The 20,510-nt window shown below is 39.7% G+C and overlaps 1 protein-coding gene across 1 annotated transcript in view; it reads left to right on the forward strand.

The window, feature by feature from the left end:
- Positions 1–20,510, forward strand: part of LOC146332578 (protein kinase C-binding protein NELL1-like) — a 381,691-nt gene that overhangs the window by 70,222 nt on the left and 290,959 nt on the right. Inside the window, exon 4 of the mRNA XM_084732249.1 lies at positions 6,305–6,475. Within this exon, the coding sequence (XP_084588375.1) occupies positions 6,305–6,475 (171 nt within the window). The remainder of the gene's footprint in view (positions 1–6,304; positions 6,476–20,510) is intronic.

A 20,510-nucleotide genomic window follows, 5' to 3' on the forward strand; every position in this document is an offset into this window, starting at 1 on the left:
TTAATCCAAACCCCACACTTCCTTTCCTGATGCCTATGAATAATTTCTGTCAGGTGATTCGTGTTTCAGCAATAAAGGCATAACGTGAAAGTATCACATTTTGAAGAAGCTACCAGCCGCAGCATCTACATGCACCGCCATTGCCATGGTATAGTATGTAGCATCCCTAGTAACAATAAATTGTCATAGGATTGTAGTTGCAACGTAACATTTGCAACAGAGGACGTTGAACAACATTTCAACAACCAAGCAGCAACAAAACTAACGGTAACATTGTACTTGTCATCTTGCAGTGATGTTTGTATAACGTCAGGAATGATATGTCGCAATCGCCACGTTGCAGGGAGATACCGTGTTTGTATGGGTCCCTGTAGTTGTGCAGTGACATCACATATATGCCTGAAAAAGCAAGGGAACTTTAGTAGATAATTGTGGTGTGGTTTACTGGAAATGAGAGGGAAATCTAAAACTGTGTCGCAGTTTAGGGGCTTTGTCCTACGTAGCCCATATTCCTAAACCGAATGCATCATAAATAGCCAACTAAGCACTTTGCTTCTGAATGGATGTTCCCAACGCAGTTTTTTTTTCCTTTTTTTGTCCATATTTTGAGGAAATGGTCCTTTGCAGCCCTGCATATCTCATTATCCACTGTGCTCTGGCCAGTTGTGATCCTGATCAATTTGTACACCTATAAGTGGAACCTAAATGCAAAACAAAGTTTGACTGCTTGGTCCACAGCAAAGAAAAATTCTCTCATCATTGGTCTCTTGTTTGTTTTTTACTAGTAACTATGTGGTTGAATCAGTAAAATTTTGTAACATCTTTGTTTATATCAGTTCACCCCAAAATCAAAAATATGTTTTTCTGTAGTGCTGTTTGTCCAGCTAGACTTCTTTTGGTGTGCACTGCACAGTTTTGGCGATATGAGCTGGAGATGTCTGCCTTCTCTCCAGTATAATGGGACTTAATGTGATTTGGTTTGTAGTGCTCAAAGAAAAAAGAAAAATGCAAAACTCTTTCTCTCTTTCCAAAAATCATGACCCAGTTAGTCAAGATTCCACAGACCTTGTGAGCAGTTTCATGTCGGCCCTTCTTTCTTTCTGTATTAGAATCTACCGTAACTACTTTAGAATCTCTGGAACAACTTTTTTTTTCTACTAGGAAAATAGAAAAGGTGTGCAGCTCACACCAAAAACATCTAAATGGATTGCACTATAGGCCAGGGAGAATATGTACTTTTGGTTTTTGGGTGAACAATCTCTTTGTGTTCATTCATGCACATTTATTATTTTCAAATGTATTTTTGTTTAGAAAATAGCTGCCTGCAGAAGAATGCAGTTTTACTCTAACATCAAGTCCAAACACATAATAATCATAAAGCAGTTTTCCTCTTGCACTGTTTGCCAATTTTTGTTCTGTTTTTCTTTGATATGCAAACACGTTTTTTTATTTTTTTATTTGTGAATGCTCACATTAGGGGTCTGTTAGATCCACGCAGTTGCCATTAGTAAAAAAAAAAAAAAAGCTTTGTAAAATGATGGTTATGAAAGGATCAGCAATGAAAAGAAAGCTTTTAAAATGGTGATGAGGCTCATTGTTTATATTTTGTTCAGAGAAGCGCCAAAACAGATATGTCATTTTTAGTGTTTGTCAGGCTACACAATTCGTTACAAATGGACTGCCTGCCAATAGATTATTCCCCTTCATTAAATATGCTGTAATGTGGAGATACAATAGCTACCACTAAATGCTTCATAAAATAAATGCTCGCTGTGAAGTGGAGTTAATGCCTTTGATGATTATTTCATGAGTCAAATCAGGATAACGGTGTTTCTGCTCGTTCAGTGATTCCAGGCCTCTCAAAGCCCCGAGGAGGCTTCCATCAGTGGAAGAGGCGAAGCTGGAGAGCTCTTGTTCTCGTTTTACTCCTCGTTCGATGCAAATGATTCTTCGCCAGCTGACAAGTATCAGTGGCTCGTCTCCTGCAGCATGATGGAGACGAGCTGTCAGGTCGCTGCCCGGCGCAGCCACGGAGTGATGTATTCATTTAATTTCAGAGTGATGCCGTACAAAGACGGCCTGAACTGGCCAGCCATGCCCGCGCCGACTGTACCGCTCTCTCTATTTCACACATACACACACACATGTAAGTAAGTCATCAGCCACCGCTCGACGTGTGCAAATGCAATTTAATGTTGTAGAAAAACACTTCCCTGTGATGCTTGTTAATTTACTGTGTGATAATTGTTTTAGTATTAACACAGCCTGCTGTGTGGGGGGCTGATGGGCCGTCATTAGCTCTGTGGAAAGGTTTGAACTCGGTTAAATGAACCCTACAAGACTGCGTGTGCTGATCTACGCCCCCTCCTCTCAGTTTCTTTGTCTCGTCTTTGTCTTTTCTCGACTACAACAGTAAATTTGTTCATCTTCATCCTCATTATGTAGGAATATTGCACTATGACTAATTCTTTTACTTGAAATTTACCTTTGTCTTTCATGCACATCTTGTTTTCAAATGTATTTTTGTTCCGAAAATATGAAAATATAATGCTGGAGTGAGTTGAGGCGACCTGTCAGCACACTTGAAGTTTTCGCACTTTCTAATGGTAATCCCCATTTAACAAAAACCTTAAAGGACCAGTGTGTAGGATTTAGTAGCAGACTGCAAACATCTCACCTCACCCTCCCCTTCCTAAGCATGTAGGTGACTATGAAAATGAGAAACGCCCTCTCTAGAGTCAGTGTTTGGTTTGTCCATTCTGGGCTACTGTACAAACATGGCCGTTCAACATGGTGGCTTCCATGGACGAGGACCAGTTCCTCTCTGTACATATAATCCTCTCATTCCAAGGCAGCAAAAGCACAACAGTTCTTATTTTCAGGTGACTATAAACTAAGAAAAACATGGGTATGAATATTATGTTTGATTTCTCCCATTTTCTGATAATAAATCTGAGTAAATCTTACAAAGTTGACCTTTAAATGCATTTCAAATGTGATAAAACAACATGCGTCTGTACAAGCAGCTTAGTATGACACGTTTACATTTATTCTTAGACGCCATTGTAATTATGACCTGAGAAGTGTGAAAGGTCTGAAAATTGATATAGGGAGATCAGTGTTGATGGATGGGTCAAACACAGGACTTTCACTGTGTCCTGTGAGCCATGTGTCATTTCTGTCTCGTGACAAACATACAATACATACTTCACAACCTACTTCATTTATTTATTGTGCAGCGCGCTTATCGGCTACGCATTTCTGCTCACAAGCAAGAAAGCCTTTTATTGGATGCAACAGTTTTTAATTGTTTTCCAGAAAAAGACAAACTGTAAAATACCCTAAAACATCTACAGAATGACTCGTTTGACATTGTCAGGCCAGATACTGGCATAAACGTGACATACTGCAAAATACACATCTGATAAAAACACTTAAACATTGATTATGACTTCACAGGAACTTTAAGTTCTAACAGGCATAGGCCTATTAGGCGGTCATGTATGTTGTTATGACAGTCATTGGCAATCGACATATTCTGGCGTTTAGGTATGATGACATATTGAAGTTATAACCCAAACTTTAGACTGCACTTTCTGTAGTTGCTCGCACACAGTCACACTGTGCAATAGGGAATCATTAGCAACTCTTTGGTTTTGATTTTAAATGCAGGCTTATCTCGCTGTGTTTACAACCTGCCTAATTGTTTGAAAGTTCCTGTTCCTTTTCTCATCTCACTTTTGTGTGGCACTTTTGCCACATTCACAGATCCCAACAATTAAATTTAGTTAACTCAGTGTTATCATATCTGAGAAATCCTTCTTCTCTTATGTCTCACATTCAGAGGCTATACTGTAGTGCTTTTATAATCAAATCATGTCTTTGAGCTGCAGGCAAAGACAAATTATAACGCGTACCTGGTGAGAGTGAAAATTATGTCTTGATATTTTATCCTATAATGTGTCTGGCGTTTTGTTTGTTTTGAGTTCTTATGAGTTCTTCTCAGTTTCATTCATTTTCTAAACTGGAAGATGGATAAGTCTGCTGCCCCACAGCCTCGATTGATATTCTCTGGAGTGGGTCCACTCTCCCTTTCCATAAATATGCATGAGAGCTGTTGAGCTTTGGTATTGAATGGGTTTGATCCCTGTGTGTGAGAGACTCTCTGTGTTTTTGTGCCTGAATATATTGGGATGGGATAGGTTCTAGCGTGATTTGGGTTTTTGGAGAGCTGTGTCACATACAGTATATTTTGTGTGTGTGCTGAGGGGCTGCAGGTTCCAGCGTTGGGGTCACTTGCCGCCGTAGGGAAGCTGAAATGTCATGACTGGTTGCCTGCGGCTCTCGGGCTGCTGCTGTCTGTGGCTGGCTGGCTCTTAATTTAGCGTGGCTGATGAGGGTGGAGAGCGGTGCGCACATGGTGCTGAGACAAGCAGCAGGTCGAAAACACCTGCAGTCACACCGCAAAGTGAGAACAGTGGGTGAAACTGAGACGGAAATATCCGTCTTTTTCCTGTTAAGACAAACTGACGAACATCTTTTTACACAAAAGCCTACACCTCAGAGGCTGCTCCGGCTCATTGTCCTTCATGTGTACACACATTATTATTGTTTGTCAGCTCGGTAATGAAATTAAATTGTGTTTACTCAGGTTTCAGGATGATAGTGGGCTTTTTAATAAATATCAGGTCATCAAAGCATTGTAGTCTGGTTGTGGTTTGTCCCACAACACAGCTCGAGAGAGATTGATTACAAGACTAAGTGACATTTAATTTTCACAGTTTGATCGCTCATTTTAATTGTGTAACTATATTTTTTGCGTCGCTAGCAGTGAAACCCCAAGATGAAGTTCAGGATTTGGGCAGTGAGCCTGTGTTGTCAATATTCCCAATCTCCAGGGGATAAATCTCCAGTCAGGTCAAAATTTGCCCTCTACCAACACTTTGGTCCATGACAAGGTGTCTCGAAAATAATAGCTTGACTTTAAAGACATTTTGTGAATCCGAATGACTTATAATGACCTCTTGATCTCTTCTCAAGCAAAAAAAGTCACTTGTACCTGGGACTGTAATTGGCAGATTCATATTTTATTTTTTAACCATCTACCTCAGAGGAAATATTTCCACTTTTCATACTCCATGATCTTTCCTTTCGCACTACTCTCGGGTTAACTTTGCACGCAAGACGTCCTTTAACCTGGTATTTTAGATTAACCTGAAATTTCCGAGCAGATGCCAGGCTATTCTAATTCCAGTGTCATTGTATACTGATTTGTCACACCACTCTGCGACTCATACGGGTACATATGAGATGCACCAGGCTTTCAGTAACTTCATTGTTAACCTATCTGCGTCAGGTGACATAGGATAAAAAGCAAAAAAGTTCATGTGTGTTTTCACCCAGGAGGTCAGCGATTGAGTCCCGTGTGACATCAGAGGTCAACATCAAAAGTTTCATATTTTAGGACAGCAAACATTGTAGCCCGTAGGAAGGGTGATCTGGTGAGCTTTTTGATTGCTTATTTAGTTAAAAATGTAAAAGAAAAATGCTAGGAAATATCCATGTCAGGTTCCTGCAGTCCTAAATGTCATCTTCAGATCATTTGTTTTGTCTGACAAACAGTCCCAAACAGAAAAAAACTTTTAACTTACATAATATAGAACATAAAAAGCAACACAATTAATACAAATGTTTAGCATTTTGGTTTCATAAATCACTTTAAGGTCCAGTGTGTGAGATTTAGGGGATCTATGCTCTCATTAGTGTATAATCACCTTAAAATAAGAATTGTGTTTTTGTTAGCTTAGAATGAGCTGTTTACGTCTACACAAGGCGTGGGTTCTCGTCTATGGAGGCTGCCATGTTGAACTGCCATGTTTCTACGGTAGCCCTGAACGGACAAACCAAACACTGGCTCTAGATGTGGCCTTTCGCAAGTTTCACAGCCACCGTGGTTTCTTCTACATACTAGTTGCAGCCTTACCTAAATCCTACACGCTGGTCCTTTAAAACATTAATTGATTATTCAGATAGTTGCATTACTTTTCTGTTGGTCCACTAATAAATGATTTCACTAGTTGTTCCAGCACTAGCGCAGTGTTAATAAAATGTAAAATATGAATCTTTTTAATTTTATCTCTAAAGGGTTTAGAAAATAAATTGCTTAACTGCTTTGCACATGATCTTGTAGCCACAATGCTCTAGCCTGAGGGTTTTCTGTGACTTTCTTTGCTTACCTTGAGCGGAGACCTTGTCACGTACAGAGAACATCTCTGACCTCTGACCTCGTCTCTTTTTGCTGCAGCTACTTCGAGCTGGAGAGCAGCGGGGTGAGGGAGGAGATCCGCTACCACTACCGCTTCAAAGGCAAGCCGCGCTCCGAGTCCTTCCCCTACCGCCTCGCCGATGGCCAGTGGCACAAGATCGCCCTCACCATCAGCGCGTCACACCTACTGCTGCATGTCGACTGTAACAGGTAACGCACACACACACATATGCCACACATGAAAACACCTTGATATCTCTGTCACAAGTGGCAGCGCCAGTTTATTTTTACCGTGCTCCTTTGAAATGACACATCTAATGAGCTGTCAGTGTTTATCAAGGTAAATATTTGTTCAGTACTGTCTCAGCGTGGATGACAAGCTGGTAACAGTGCCGACAATGAAACAGCCAAGGACAAATTAGCACACACGTGCATACATTTCACAGTGTATGTGTAAAAGCTGCATCTTTATATAGCCCAGAGGATGTGTGTGCGGCTCACACTGTTCCATAATGAAGTGGATGGTAACAATGATATAATCGCCTCATCGATTGGCCAGTGAAGGCTCTTTTCTAAAGGAGCACTCAGTCAGAGCTGATCTATAAACATGCACTTCAGCTGTGACAATCCTTCTCAGCCCTCACACTCCCTCCTGAGAGCCAGGAAGCCATCACTTGTCCTTTTCTTAATGCTGCTGCTAGACAGACACACTGTGAACAAGCGGTGTAAATTTGAGTGGAGGTAATGCTCCGTCACCCCTCGCGGATGAAAGGCTGTATGATGCACGGGAGGATGGCGTTGTGGTATTGATTCCTCCCAAACGCCTATTATTCCCATCAGGCTGGTGGTTTGTCGATTAATTATCGCCGCAGTGGCTGTCTGTCAGATGAAACTCTAGTGAAGATAAAAGAGAGCATCGCAGTGCTATTAGGGAGAAGAGATCAAAACGTAATTGGATAAAATTGGAATCAAAAGTTTTTGCTTACTTACAGTTCTTTGGGTGAGAGCTGAATTAATTAAGTGATAGTAGATTGAATGAGTTTGGTTTAGTGTTGCTGTTTATCATCTGTTGTTGGCTGTGGGTGGTATGAGCTGATACCAAGTTAAGTTTTGAAGGAGGGTTGGCGCTGAGTCTGTTTTTAAATCCTGCCTTAAAGTTCCCGTGAAACAGCTGCTTATTGTTTACTCATGTTTATGTGTTTCCTATAAAGACGAGGGAGGGAGGAACTTGTGGTTGACATTGATCGGTGAATGGGCGAGTCGTGAAGCTCAAATGTTGTACTGCTGTGTTCCAGGTTGCACGACGTGTGAAAATAAGGAAGGAGGTTCACTGGATAGCACCAAGTTTCCAAGAATTCTGAATGGAAGTGGTTCAAGAACCAGAGCTAGGGCCTTCGGAGGCTGCTGAGCCCACTTTTGTCACCTGGAAATGGCAGCTAACAGTTACAGCTGGCTACTTTAGCAGCGAGTACGCCGTGAAAGCTGTGAAAACAGTGAAATATTTTCTATAAAATATGACCCAGTTTTACTCATACCAGTGAATAACACGGTGCTTTTGTACAGTAAGGCTCAGCCTCTAGTAACAATCCAGTCCACTCTGGTGAATAGATGTATTCTCCATAGGCATGAAAGTGTTCCACTGAAGCAGAACTACCATACTGTATGTCATTGTTGGCATACTGCACAATGCATATGTGACAAAAGCATTTAAACATTAATCTTGACTCCATGGGAACTTTAAAACATGTTTTTATCGAGTCACCCTCTTGTCTGACCAGTAAATATAGTATCTTGTTACTTGCATAATACAGCTCTGTCATACTACAATAAATCCAAGCTAAATGCTATTTTAATTGTACTTTTTAAATCTTTTATGCATTATTTTTATTTCTTTGTGTCTAAATTAAGTGTTGTTTTTTTACTCATCAGTATCGCTCATAACAAAGACATCATTAGACTGTTATATCAACTTATTCATTACTCTTATGCATGAGGGTAGGACTGCAGATCACAGTTCAGTGATGACTGCATGAGATACAGCTCACACCAGGAAGTTTGCCAACATTACACAGTCACTGACTAAATCTTTAAATCTTAACTCTGATAAAAAACACAAGTGACCAAAATAAGAATGCAAAAATACCAGCAGCTTCTTAGTAAATAGAAACAGTGTTTTATGATATGACATAGAGTTAAAAAAAAAAAAAAAATCCCCAGACAGAGTCTTTGAACCTCTCCTCACTAATAAAGCGCAGCTTGTAACAGTCAGAGTGATTTCAAAGATTAAAGATGAAAAAAAAAAGATCAATAATGAGGAACAAACAGCTGCTAAACAAATTAAAACATGACTCACCAGTTTGTGCTGATACAGAAGGAACAGATGACAAAAAACAAAAATGCTCTTCAAACCTTCATCAGCGTTCAATTCCCAGGTAGCAAATCTTTGCAAACAGCATCCACAAAGAACATGATCTCCAAATCCCCCCTTCCACCCTCTACTCCCAGCCTCTTTGACTGTGAGCCTCCCTAAATCAATGTTGTGTTGAACTGTTCTGTATGTCTGGTCAAACATCATTTAGATCATTTGACACTTTCCACATTCAGTTGCATTTGGTTTTTCACCACAAGGGCAGCGACCCCATCAACAGCTCAAATCCTGTGACTGGTATTTACAGGAAGGTGAGGCACAAAGGATACAAAAAGTCTTTCAGATTTTACCAGTTTGGATGTTTGGATCACCTAAAGGGCTGAAATAAAAACCCATTAGAGCAAACTGCATTTACTTTCATTTGATACTGACACTCAGTTCAATATGTGCATGTTTTTCATCCTTAACTCCCAACCGATAAAGCTTGTAATGCAGTGCTTTTGTACAGCTGATAAACACTGCAGTGGGCAGAATACGTCCAGAATTACCAATCACACATTCCCAGAGGGGCACTAATGAGGATAGTTTATATGAGGACTGGATTTAGATTAGTTACAAAGGGAGGCAGTTACCAGATTTTTATTTGCATACTGATTATGCAAAAAGTTCCAGTATGAGTGCGTTTCCCCACCAAACCTTCTTTTTCAAAGCTCAAACTAATGCTGATGAAGTCGTCCCCAACAAACAACAAAATCCAATTGTATATTTTATCTGAGATGTACTTTTGCACTACTTTGACAGCAGCCAAGTGAATTTGACAACTTTGCACAAGTAAAAAATAGTCTAAAAAATATATAGAATCTCTGCTCACCTGATCATCTCACTCCTCTTAGTGCTGGGAATGATTTCTTCATTCAAAGCAAATGGAGCAAAGCCATTAGCCTTGAAATCTAGAGCAATTTGATTTATGCCCTAAACAGCACTTTATTGATTTTAAGGCTCATTAAATGGTTTTAAGTACCCGTAAATGTGAGAGGATGCAGTTTATTCTCACATCTTCACATGGACTTTTAACATGTGCTTCTTTGGTCTTGACAGCTCTTGTTTTAATGATGCCTGTTTCACACCTAAACTGTGACATACTGTACAGTTATGCACAGATTATGTGGACTCACAGCGAATCATAAAAACAAGGCAAGTTTATGTGTATAGCTCAAATCATTAAAATTCCAATTAAAAGAACAGAAACCCTTTCAAAGAAAATTTAAAAAGTTAAGAACAGAGACATAAAGGATAGGAGGACAAGATGGTTTATGATGAGTATTTAAATGAGAGATATTCAATACATTGACTGACAGTTTATTAACTTAGAGTGGAGAGCTTGTTGTCGCTTGTTTTTGTCAGTTTACAAGGTTGCATGCATCCTGCCCTCCTGCAGAGCTCCTGCAGAGCTCCTGCAGAGCTCCTGCAGCCTGCCTGTCTCTGCTGTGTCTGGGGAGGGGGCAGGAGGGAGCGGGGAGAAGCAAATTGCTTCAACCATGGATCATATATTAAACAGGATTACAGCCTAATAAATATGCCATCTATGGCTCCAACTCGCTATCTGCACTGCTGTACTCATTTTTGCATGTGCAATGGCTACATATTGCTCCTTCAAAGTTCATTGATTTATAGGTGGTCAAAGTTTGCATAATTATTCACCTCCCTTGAGCTTTTCTGCATTTTCCAGTGTTAAAATGTGGAATTCAGATTGATTTTATAATTAACACAACATGCGTGAAGGTGCAAAATGTTTTCTGTTGTGGCACAAATGATAATGTTCAACCCCCCTGAGTCAATGCTTGGTGGAAACACCTTTCGCTGCAGCAAGTCATTCTGAGACATTTCTTCCAGCTTCACATATTTAACGACTGTAATTTTTACTCTTTCAAAAAATCTCAAATTCAGTCAGATTGGATGCAAACCATATGTCCAAGTGTCACCGCAGATTCTTAGTTGGGTTGAGGTCTGGACTTTGACTGGGCCTTTTGAAGACATTAACATTCTTTGTCTTGAACCATTACAGTGTAGCTGTTACTGTACTCTTTAGGGTAACTGTGCACCCGTGCCCCAGGTTCAAGTCTCTTGCAGACTGGGACCAGTTTTCTTCAAGAACTACCCTGTGTTTGGATCCATCTATTACCCACAGTCCTCACCAGTTTCCCAGTCACTGCTGATGAAAAGAATCCCCACATCACAGTGTGCTCGGGATTGTGTGCGGCGTTCATAGCTGCTTCTCCAAAGTTAAAACTTAACAGCCCTCTACTTGCTGACCTGCGAGACAGAGAGGGCTCATATGGCAAAAGACTGTCACAGATGTACTTCGGTCCTAACCAAGTGAGTGATTTATAGACAGTATAGCAGCAGTGCATTAAATTCTATTCCCTGACACACTAGAATCCAGTGAAGAGACTCAAAAACTGGTTTGATGTCTTTAGCTCACTTGGTCTTTATTAGGAGCAGCCGCATGCTGTGTGAGCTGACGTTGTCAGGTAATTTTGGGGGAGACCTGAGAAAAGGCTTTTATAATAATCTTACCAACTGCAGATAAAAGCATGGATTTGCTTCTCTAAGTACTGCCTGGACATGAATCCCCTGAGTCTTGGTTTGGTTTTAAGATAGCAGAATGCAGTCTTTGTAATTAATTTGTTGTGGCTGTTTGAGGTTTATATCTGGGTTCAAATTATGCATGACTACTGCTAACTTTCAGCTTTGCTTCTTTTTCATCATTGACAAATTAGACATTTAGGCATATTTGAGACAATCTATTGGACTGTAGTTGCTTGGTGACAGAGCAAAACAAACTTGGGTGTTGCGTGCATGCATTTTGATTCTCAATGTTATTTTATATGTTATATATTTTGTATATAACAACTTCTGATGAACAATAGATACATTAAAAATGAAAAATGTCATCTATTGGAAGCATGTGAATTTTAAATAGAAGAGGACCAAAGATTGAGCCTTGGAGAAGAATGGTCTCCTCACATTGTTGGGCCCTCATGGATCATATTTAAGCCTGACTGGTTACAAGGCAAAGGCAACTCCACTAGTAATATTTATTGTAGTAATGGAATTGCTCGATATTTAGATGATTTCGTTAGATGAGAAGATTGACACCACTCTCATGTTCGACCATTCGCTTTGAAGCTGGAGCTACAGGAACAGAGGAAAATTGCTGGCCTCCAAGCCAGGAAGGGTGGCAATTTTTCATTTTTACACTTTTTATACAGGTTTTTTAAACAAGATACTATTTGGCACTTTTTTGGACAGAGCCAGGACAGCTCCATACTCTACAGTTGGCTCTGTAGTGTGTCTGTTTTTCTACCCTTTGGTGTCCCAGAAACGCAGCTTTAAAAAATCAACCCCAACATTTTGCAGAGAGAAAGAAAGAAAGATTACACCTCAGAAGTCAAAGAACTTTTTGTGCATGTTCAACATGTTACCAAAATGAAAACTGATGGAGAAAACTGATGGTTTTGAGGATGGCGGATATGTCTTGAATTTTAGGCTCATGTAGAGAGGTTTTGTTTGCAGCTACGGAGTAGTCTGATAGAAGAAAATGTTTTAGCAATCAAGGAAAAATGTCAAGTGTTCGGTGTCGCTTTTGGTTTGCTCAGAACAAAAAAAGTGGAGTTTTCTTCCCAAACAAGCCTACAAAGCAAAACAAGAAAATAAACCAGAGAGCGATACAGCTATCAGGCAGCCAGGATGCTAAGATATTACCCCCCCCCCCCCCCCCCCCCTCAATTTATAAAAACAATCCTGTCCTTTAACCACATGCATCCCTTCCTTGGGAGCTACAAAAGAGCATTCTGGGAAATTAATCCAACACTTACCGATGTCAAATTTCATTCTCCTGCCCGCATGAATAGTTTTAAGATAAGCATTCAAGACACGTAATGACTTCAGATGCTAACTGTTGAAATGTCTTTGACCCATGCTGCTCTTCATGGTCACCGTTATTAAATGAACAGAACGCTCTCTTTATCCCCCATTTATATTTTACACATTGCACTGTTGGGGGGAAAACAGAATTGCTCATCAGTGCTCCATTCTTTACAGATTCATTATTAAAAATCCGGATTTTTTTTCTTCTTTCTCCCCACTGTGGGAATGATTTCCATGTGTATTTTTCATTAATTCATGTAGACAGAGGATAGAAAAATAGGACTGTACTTCTACATTATTTTAGAAGCAATGCAATTAATAATTCAACACATTAACTGGAATAATCATAATTATTATTTGGAATATGCTAAACCTTTGCTGTCACAGTAATAGAGCAGATTTGTTGCTGTATTTGAAAAACAAGAAGCAGCAACATTAACCTCTGTTTGACTGCCTTGATCCGTTCGGATATCTTTGTGCAAATCCTGTGGCTTTCCACAGGGCAACGGCTTTAATTCTCACCGTGTCCAAGTGAAGGACTTTCACCTTAGGTTAGGATTTGGACTTAATCTGAAGGTGGATCGGGAACTTGAGAGTTCAGGGAAATTTTCCCTGTGTCTGTTCTTTGTCTGTCCTTGTCAGAAATCAATCCACAGAAAATATAACAGATGTAAAGACATTTGGGCAACATCGCTGAGCGAGAGCAAAGAGGCGGTGTTGCCCTCAGCTGGGATGAAGCCTCTAAATGAACATGCAAACTATCTAGAGAGGACTAATAGCACACAGTATGACCCTACACAGACTGCAGCAGAAACTTCTTTAACTGTTGGAGTCTCATAAATGTGTCATTTATCAAAAGTCTTAAGAAATCCAAGTGGGGGAAAGGATTGGAAAATACTGAATTGATGTTAAAAGCTGATTTATGCATGTCTTCTTGTTAGACATCTACACAAATTGTTCAGTGCTGTCCGCAATCAACCAGAGACCGTGTTGCGCTTGAGACATGCACTTGGATGATATACACGGAAAGTGCAAAAGGAAATTCTTAATCCTTCATAAGAGATTCATAAGTGCATCAAAAATGATCTGTTGGGCTCATTTTCTTGCAGCATCTTTGGACTCAAAAGAAGTCTTGCTTAAAAGCTAACATGTTTAAGTTTTATGTTCATCATTGCCAACATTTATGCTGATGGGTGCCAATTTGGGAGTCACAAAAACTTTGAAAGTAGAATAGTAAAAGTGCTCTTTTAAGTGATATTTAAATTTTAGTTTAGCTTTAGTAGTATATTAGTAGAAGTATATTTGTGTAGGGATGTTTATTTTAGGAAGCAATGCAGTGGTAAGAAATGACTTTGAACCACCAGTTTGATTTCTTAGAACATGTTATTTATTATGGAGGATACTTTTATGAGTAATAACACTTTTCTGTTGTAATTTGTGTGAGGTTCACCATCTTTTTCTCACAAACCACCTGCACTAAAAAAGACTTTTTATGTCTCATTCAGAGCATAGTGAGGAAAGAAAATCCATTAAGCTGCTTTATGTTGTAATTTGTGAGGCTGACCCACACTTTCAGGTAATATGCCTGAACTATGAGTACTTTATATACTGATGAACTATGAATTTTCTGAAATTGTGCAAACCAAACAATTAGTTAACCACAGTGATAACTGACAGATAAATTGATAATGATAATAATCCAATTTTATTTTACTGCAGAGTTCAAAAGCCTGAGATGTAGCAGGGCTGGATTTAAATCAGAAGAATTTTCATCCTTAGTCTTAGATTTTTCTGTTATGTCACCATGTTGCTCACCTCCTCATTGCAGAGATTTTGGAGATAAAGTCTCTGCTAAACATCGTACTATCCTGTCCATTAAGTCAGGCAACAAAATCCTCGCTCTTTCCTTTTAACAACTACATAACTCCTCTGGTACCTCCGTTCCATCATGTACACGGTTTTCCACTTTATGTATGCTGGCTTGGCTGCTGTCCCAAAATTTAAAGTGGAGCTTCTGGAAATCTGTGGCTTTAACTCTCTAACTCTTAAGGAAACCTTCATGAAGCCAACTGAGTTGTTACATAAATGTTAAGCAAAGGCCCAAAATCTGCCATGAATAACTATATCAATAAGTAAAAACAAAACCGTAAAATCTAGAAACAGTCATGAAATGTTTACCTCAAAGCTGTAGACTTAAGTTTGGAAATTAATCTCATGTGTCTTGGGTGAGCCAATCAGCTCTAAGTATGTGAGTTCACATCTAGAATTACAAGTGCTATTTTGTCAGGATTTTGACAAATTTTGTCCATTATTTTCCATTTGGTTATTCAGTTCAAAGACAGTGGGCCACATATTTTACTTGCGCTGGAGAGACGCTCCGCGGTTCTCTGGGATTTTTAACTGAACTATGCACAAAATGCACACTTTCACCTCCTCTGACTGAGTGGAAATCTGACATTTTACATCCCAAATGACATAAAAAGGCATTGATAACAGAGTCAGAGAAAGGAAAAGTGTGCACCCCAGCGACCCAGAGAGTATCTCTCCTACCTGCCCTTTATAGCAGACACAGTTCTTTCTACAAGGAAAAAAAAAACTTGGTGTTCTTAATGCCGGATTTACAAGAAGCCACGATTGATTCAAAATTTGCCATAGCCATTTCACTTCCCTGCTCTATCTGCACATGAATATGGTTGCAAAATTCACTGTTGTTTTTAACCAGCAGCTCAACAGCCATTAACATGCTGAGACAAATGGACACTGTTTTTTTCCACAAATAAAGAAATAACTTGATGTATAAAATGTGCCCGAAGAAGGCCCAAATACTCAAGGATATGTCGTCAACAGTGTTTCACAAAGTTTATAAAGTTTACCCTCATTCAACAACTCTCAAAATGTCGAGATCTATTCAGGGAGTTTGGGGATGTTGCAGTTATGAGTGTGTTCACAAATATCCACTGAAGAAGAGTAAGAGAGCCCAGACATGTAATTGGCATTACAGTTAAACAAATGAAGTACTTACAGGACGTGACTTGGTCTTGCTGTAAAATTGTTCTGGTTACCTACCTACTTTAGGAAAGTTGAGCCAAACTGCACCACTGTTCCACTGTATATGGGGTTGGGTGTCAATACTCAATACCTTCAAGGTGTGTATTGGATGAATCCAGTACCACATAGTATTAAAACATCTCCAGCCAAACACTACCTGCATTCAGTCCTTTTGGTACGCAGATCTGGGAAAAATGACTTGTTGCACGGTTTTGCTCGCAGCCAATCACCACAAGCGTTCTTCATAAAGGCAATCCTTCAATAAAAGGTATCGAATGAAGTACTAGTATTAGCATTGATATCAGAATAAGTGTACTGGTATTGGTACTGGTATCATAATTTTTTACACAGCACCGAGCTCTAACTGTAGGACGCTTAAGAGGTCGGCCATATTGCATTCACACCACCTTCTTACGGCTTGTGGTTGTGACGTGAAAGTGAACGTTACACTAATGGATCCAGATTGCTCAGACAGCAGTCAGTCTTGTTGGGGGGGGGGGGTTGACCGCAGTGTTTCAGCCTCGACACAATTTATCGTAGCTTTCTAACTTGACAGAGATTCGCCTGGTTTCCTGGACTGCTGTGGAACTCGTTCTCATCCCATCAATATTCAGTCTCTGTCGGTAATTATGTTTCTTCTGCGTATTGATTAATGCGGTTTGCCTCAAAGCTCATCAGCTCAGCTCAGCTCATTCACAGGCAGAACATCTCTATTCTCTGCCACGCTGATAAATGATCCCGATCAGCTACATGGTTGTACGAAACAAATGACTGTCCACAAATTTATTTCATCATAAATCTGGCAAAGCTGAACTCCTTGTTTTTGTGTTCCTTAAAATTATTTAAATCTAATCAACTTAAGTTATCTCTTAATTTCTTATGACCATCAGTAAACACCTTGAAAAGATCACCAATCAAAGGAAATGTTTTACATGTGAACATTCAAACTCCACATTTTGTTGTGAGATGACAGTGATATTAAAGAGATTTCCTAATTAGTCATATGCCAATAGTCAATAATTTTGATGATTTGTACACACAGCAGTTGCATTGGCAATTAATTTTAGGCTAGAAAATAAAACATTTGCCCAGGAGACAGATAATGTCATTAGCTGAAGAGACACAGATACAGATAATGTTTCTGTTCAGACAGTTTGCAGTTTTTTTTTTGCAAATTTGAGCATCAAACTTCATCAGAGTTGAATTAGCTGAACACAGATATAGCTGGTCGAATCGAAATAGAAGCGAATCACCAATTGTGTTTCCATCTTTATTCCAGTTTTGCTGTTATAAATGTTGTTGTGGCCCCAAGTCTCAGAATTCCTCAGCTTCATTTTTCTACAAATAAATTCTGACTAATGGTCAAAGTCACTGACATTCACACCAAAAACTGTTGTTCTGTCTGTCTATCTGCTGCTCTGGGGGAAAAAAATGTTGCGACTCACCTGACCAGATGAAAAATGAACTTTCTGTTTTGCTTCAGCAGCATTTTGGGAGTATTTCAATGCACAACTCAGACATTTGGAAGTAATGATATGTATTGAAACCCAAAATGTTATTGCATTCAAATGCGAGGTGGGATGGCTGTTGTGTGTTCCCTCATACAGAGTCAATGACTTTTTCAGGCCTCTGCCTCCTCTGCCTTTCATTTTCAAATGCATTTTTGCTGGAACGTATCACTTACTGTAGGTCATCTCCCTCCCACACACACATTTGTGTGATATTACCTGCAATGGTGCCACTGTGGAGCCCAGACAAGGTCAGCCGCTTACATAACTGTTGTATGTAATTGTAATCTCCAAATTTTCCTAATTGAATTAGTGGCAGACACCCAGTGCATACTCCCTCGTCACACACTCAGAGGCAGCTCTTTGTTTTGGACCTGAATAGCTAATCGCAGTAATGACATTGGCTCTGCCTGTCACTTACAGCCATGCGGCTGTCCCCTACTCACAGAAGGTCATTTCATGTGCAGACTGGCTCGTGTTTCCCAGAGGGCCTTTGCCGCTCTCAGCGCCGCTCAGTTCCTGCTTCCAGCTCCTACGCCTCTCCTGTTCTGCCTCTTATTTGGCAACTGGTTGAGCCAGGGCTCTGCCGCATGTGTGATCTTCAGATGTGGAATGAAAGCCGACCTTCAAGAAGGGCTGATTTGAAAGTAACTGGTTTCTCCGCGTTGGATCTTTCCTTGAGGGTGCAAAAATGGGCTCCAAACAAAAGCAACCCCAAAATCTACTCAACACCCATTTTTCCTTTTTTCTCTCTCTGCCTGCTAGCTCTCTTTCTCTCAGCGGACTTTGCACAGGAATACAGAATTTGTTTTTCACCAAGACTAAAACTCTAAAGCTCTGCTTGAAGAACACCACATGAAAATACTCAACAGATGCATCAACATACTGGAAATGTTGCTTTTTTAAACCTTGATAGCAGTAGGGCTAAAATATATATGTATATGCAGGCATAAAATGTTGTCTTGAAGGTGATGCTACAGGAAAGGTCACAGGGTCATCAAAATCTAATTATTCATCACCTCTGGCACTTTTAACTTGCTCTGATCTAGTAGATAAAGCTGACATTCTGGCTTGACACAGGATTATTCATTAAACATTTCTGGGTTCAGCCTCTGGGGAGTATGCAAGGGTCCATGTCCACATTTTTGTCTGAGTACCAGCATCTTTTTTTCAAATGTTCCAAGCGAGGAGAGACCATCTGTAGCAGAGAAAAGGCGTCATTTTTCCAATTGCTAAGCCTTTTTTGTGCTGCCATTCCGCATGTTTTTTTTTAAGCAACCAATCATATGTCAGGCAGGGACTTGTTACCCTGGAAACCAAGAAAATTGAGCAGAGTTTGTCTTTCTTTTCTTGGGATGTGTGGTGCCTGTGCACACAAGTCTGTGTGTTCAGCTCTCAGTACTTTTGTAGCTCCTAACTGAATTTCTGTGGTTTAAAGTTTAGTTTCTCTCCTGCATCGCTGTTTGTTCCTTCAGCTTTATCTTCGGTGTCATGTTCGCTTTCAGCTGGATCAGAGCCGTGTCAAGTTACTGCTGCCGAAAAAACCCAACATTTTCTGATTTTTCTGCTTCATAGTAAAAGCTTTTCAGTAACAAAATATCAGTACACATTTATTGTAAGGTATATATAGGAAATGAAATGTGATCAACCAGCCTTTCATAGGTAACCTAGATAAAATCCCTGCTGGGCCGGGCTGATGCATTGAGTCAAACCAAGGAAAAGGAAAATATGAGAGCAAGTATCTTTTGATCAGTGCTCATAGTGAAAAAAAAAAACTCAAACAAAACCAAAGGGCCGATGCCAGACAGCAGCAACGAAAATATATTTTTGTCATGGAAACAAAACTCTGCAGCATTTTTTAAATGCACCGACGCTTCATCCGTTCTGAAAAACTGTTATATGCAAAATTGTTGGAAATTATGAGTTGCTAGTGGAGCTGGAGGAACCTCATTGCCAAATGGCTGAGTTCCTCCTGGTATCCAGTTATTTAGCTCATCCATCGATCATGCCTTTGTCCTACTTAGTGCACCGCCACATTCTCAGAGGTAGAAACATCTAACAGAGAGGATGCATTCATAAACGCACAACATAATGCATGCGTTTATAACATAATTGCTGGAATGTAAAAGAAATGCTGTACAGGGGGTATTATTAAACAACCACATTCTCTATTCTTCTGTGTCTTTGTGTCTCAGTCAGTCAGTATGTTGTTGGTGTCTCACCTACAGTGAGCTTCAGACAAAAGGTTTCTCTTCTTCTGGACAGAGGACATGACAAGAATAGTATTATAATGGAAGACAGATGTAAGAAACCTGTGATCATGGAGTCAGAGAGGGATCAGCTCACTTCTGTTAATTTGACTCAGTATTTTTAGCCACTCTGCACGTCTCCTCTTGTGTGTGTGTGTGTGTGTGTGTGTGTGTGTGTGTGTGTGTGTGTGTATGTGAGAGAGAACAATCTTTTTTTTCAGTTTGTTTTCTTTAATATACTGTGTAACAATATGTCATGCATATATTTGTTTTTGCTCATTCTGATTTGTTTTGCTTTCATTGTCGACAAGTCACAGTCTGCTTTGTTAATACTGTACTTAATTAAGATCACACCAGCAAATCTAATTGAAATGTAGAGAGCCAATTTATATACTCAACATTTCAAAGAAGCATCTTTTCGTACTCTTATCTCAAATGTCTCTTATTTTTTTTCATACAAAGGGCTTGTACAAACGCGCCACGTCAGATTCAACAAACGCACATATCTTCATCATCGTAATTATCCACTCATAAAGAAAAACTTAACAATTTTGGGTAAGAGCAGACTGACTAAACATGACTATACGACAAGTCTGGACCACTCGGAAACTGCACTTGCATTTGAAAGAAAGTTCAAAATACAAGAAAACTGCTATAAGTTTTCCTAAATCACTTGTACACACCACCTAAGAAGAAATCTGTTTGTACAAGTGGTTCTTGCATGAAGCCCGATGTTAGTTAGATTCAGTATTGTGACAATGAACCTTTGCTAATTACAGATGCAAAACAATATGTTTTTAATTTTTGACAAAATTGTGTCCCCACACCCTTAAATGCAATCCTATAGCTGTGGGCCTCTTTTTACTGCTTTAATATATGAATTAAGCAACTAGCGACAAATCTAGTGAGTTTTTCAGGCCGTGACGGGGAATGTGAGAAATATACACGACTCGGTTATTGTAATTTATTCTCATGCATGCTGGTATAACCTCAGTCAGCACTCCTCTGACAGCACTGCAGCGACTCTCTGTTTACCCTCAGACTGTGTGCCTCAGACAGGAGGCATGAAATATCCTCCCTTTTCTCTTACGTCAACATTGAGCCACGAATTTTGACGAAGCTGTGGATTTTTTTTTAACCTA

The sequence above is a fragment of the Lutjanus erythropterus genome, chromosome 1 (assembly GCF_056507025.1).
Source record: "Lutjanus erythropterus isolate fLutEry1 chromosome 1, fLutEry1.hap2, whole genome shotgun sequence".
NCBI classification, from domain to species: domain Eukaryota; kingdom Metazoa; phylum Chordata; class Actinopteri; order Lutjaniformes; family Lutjanidae; genus Lutjanus; species Lutjanus erythropterus.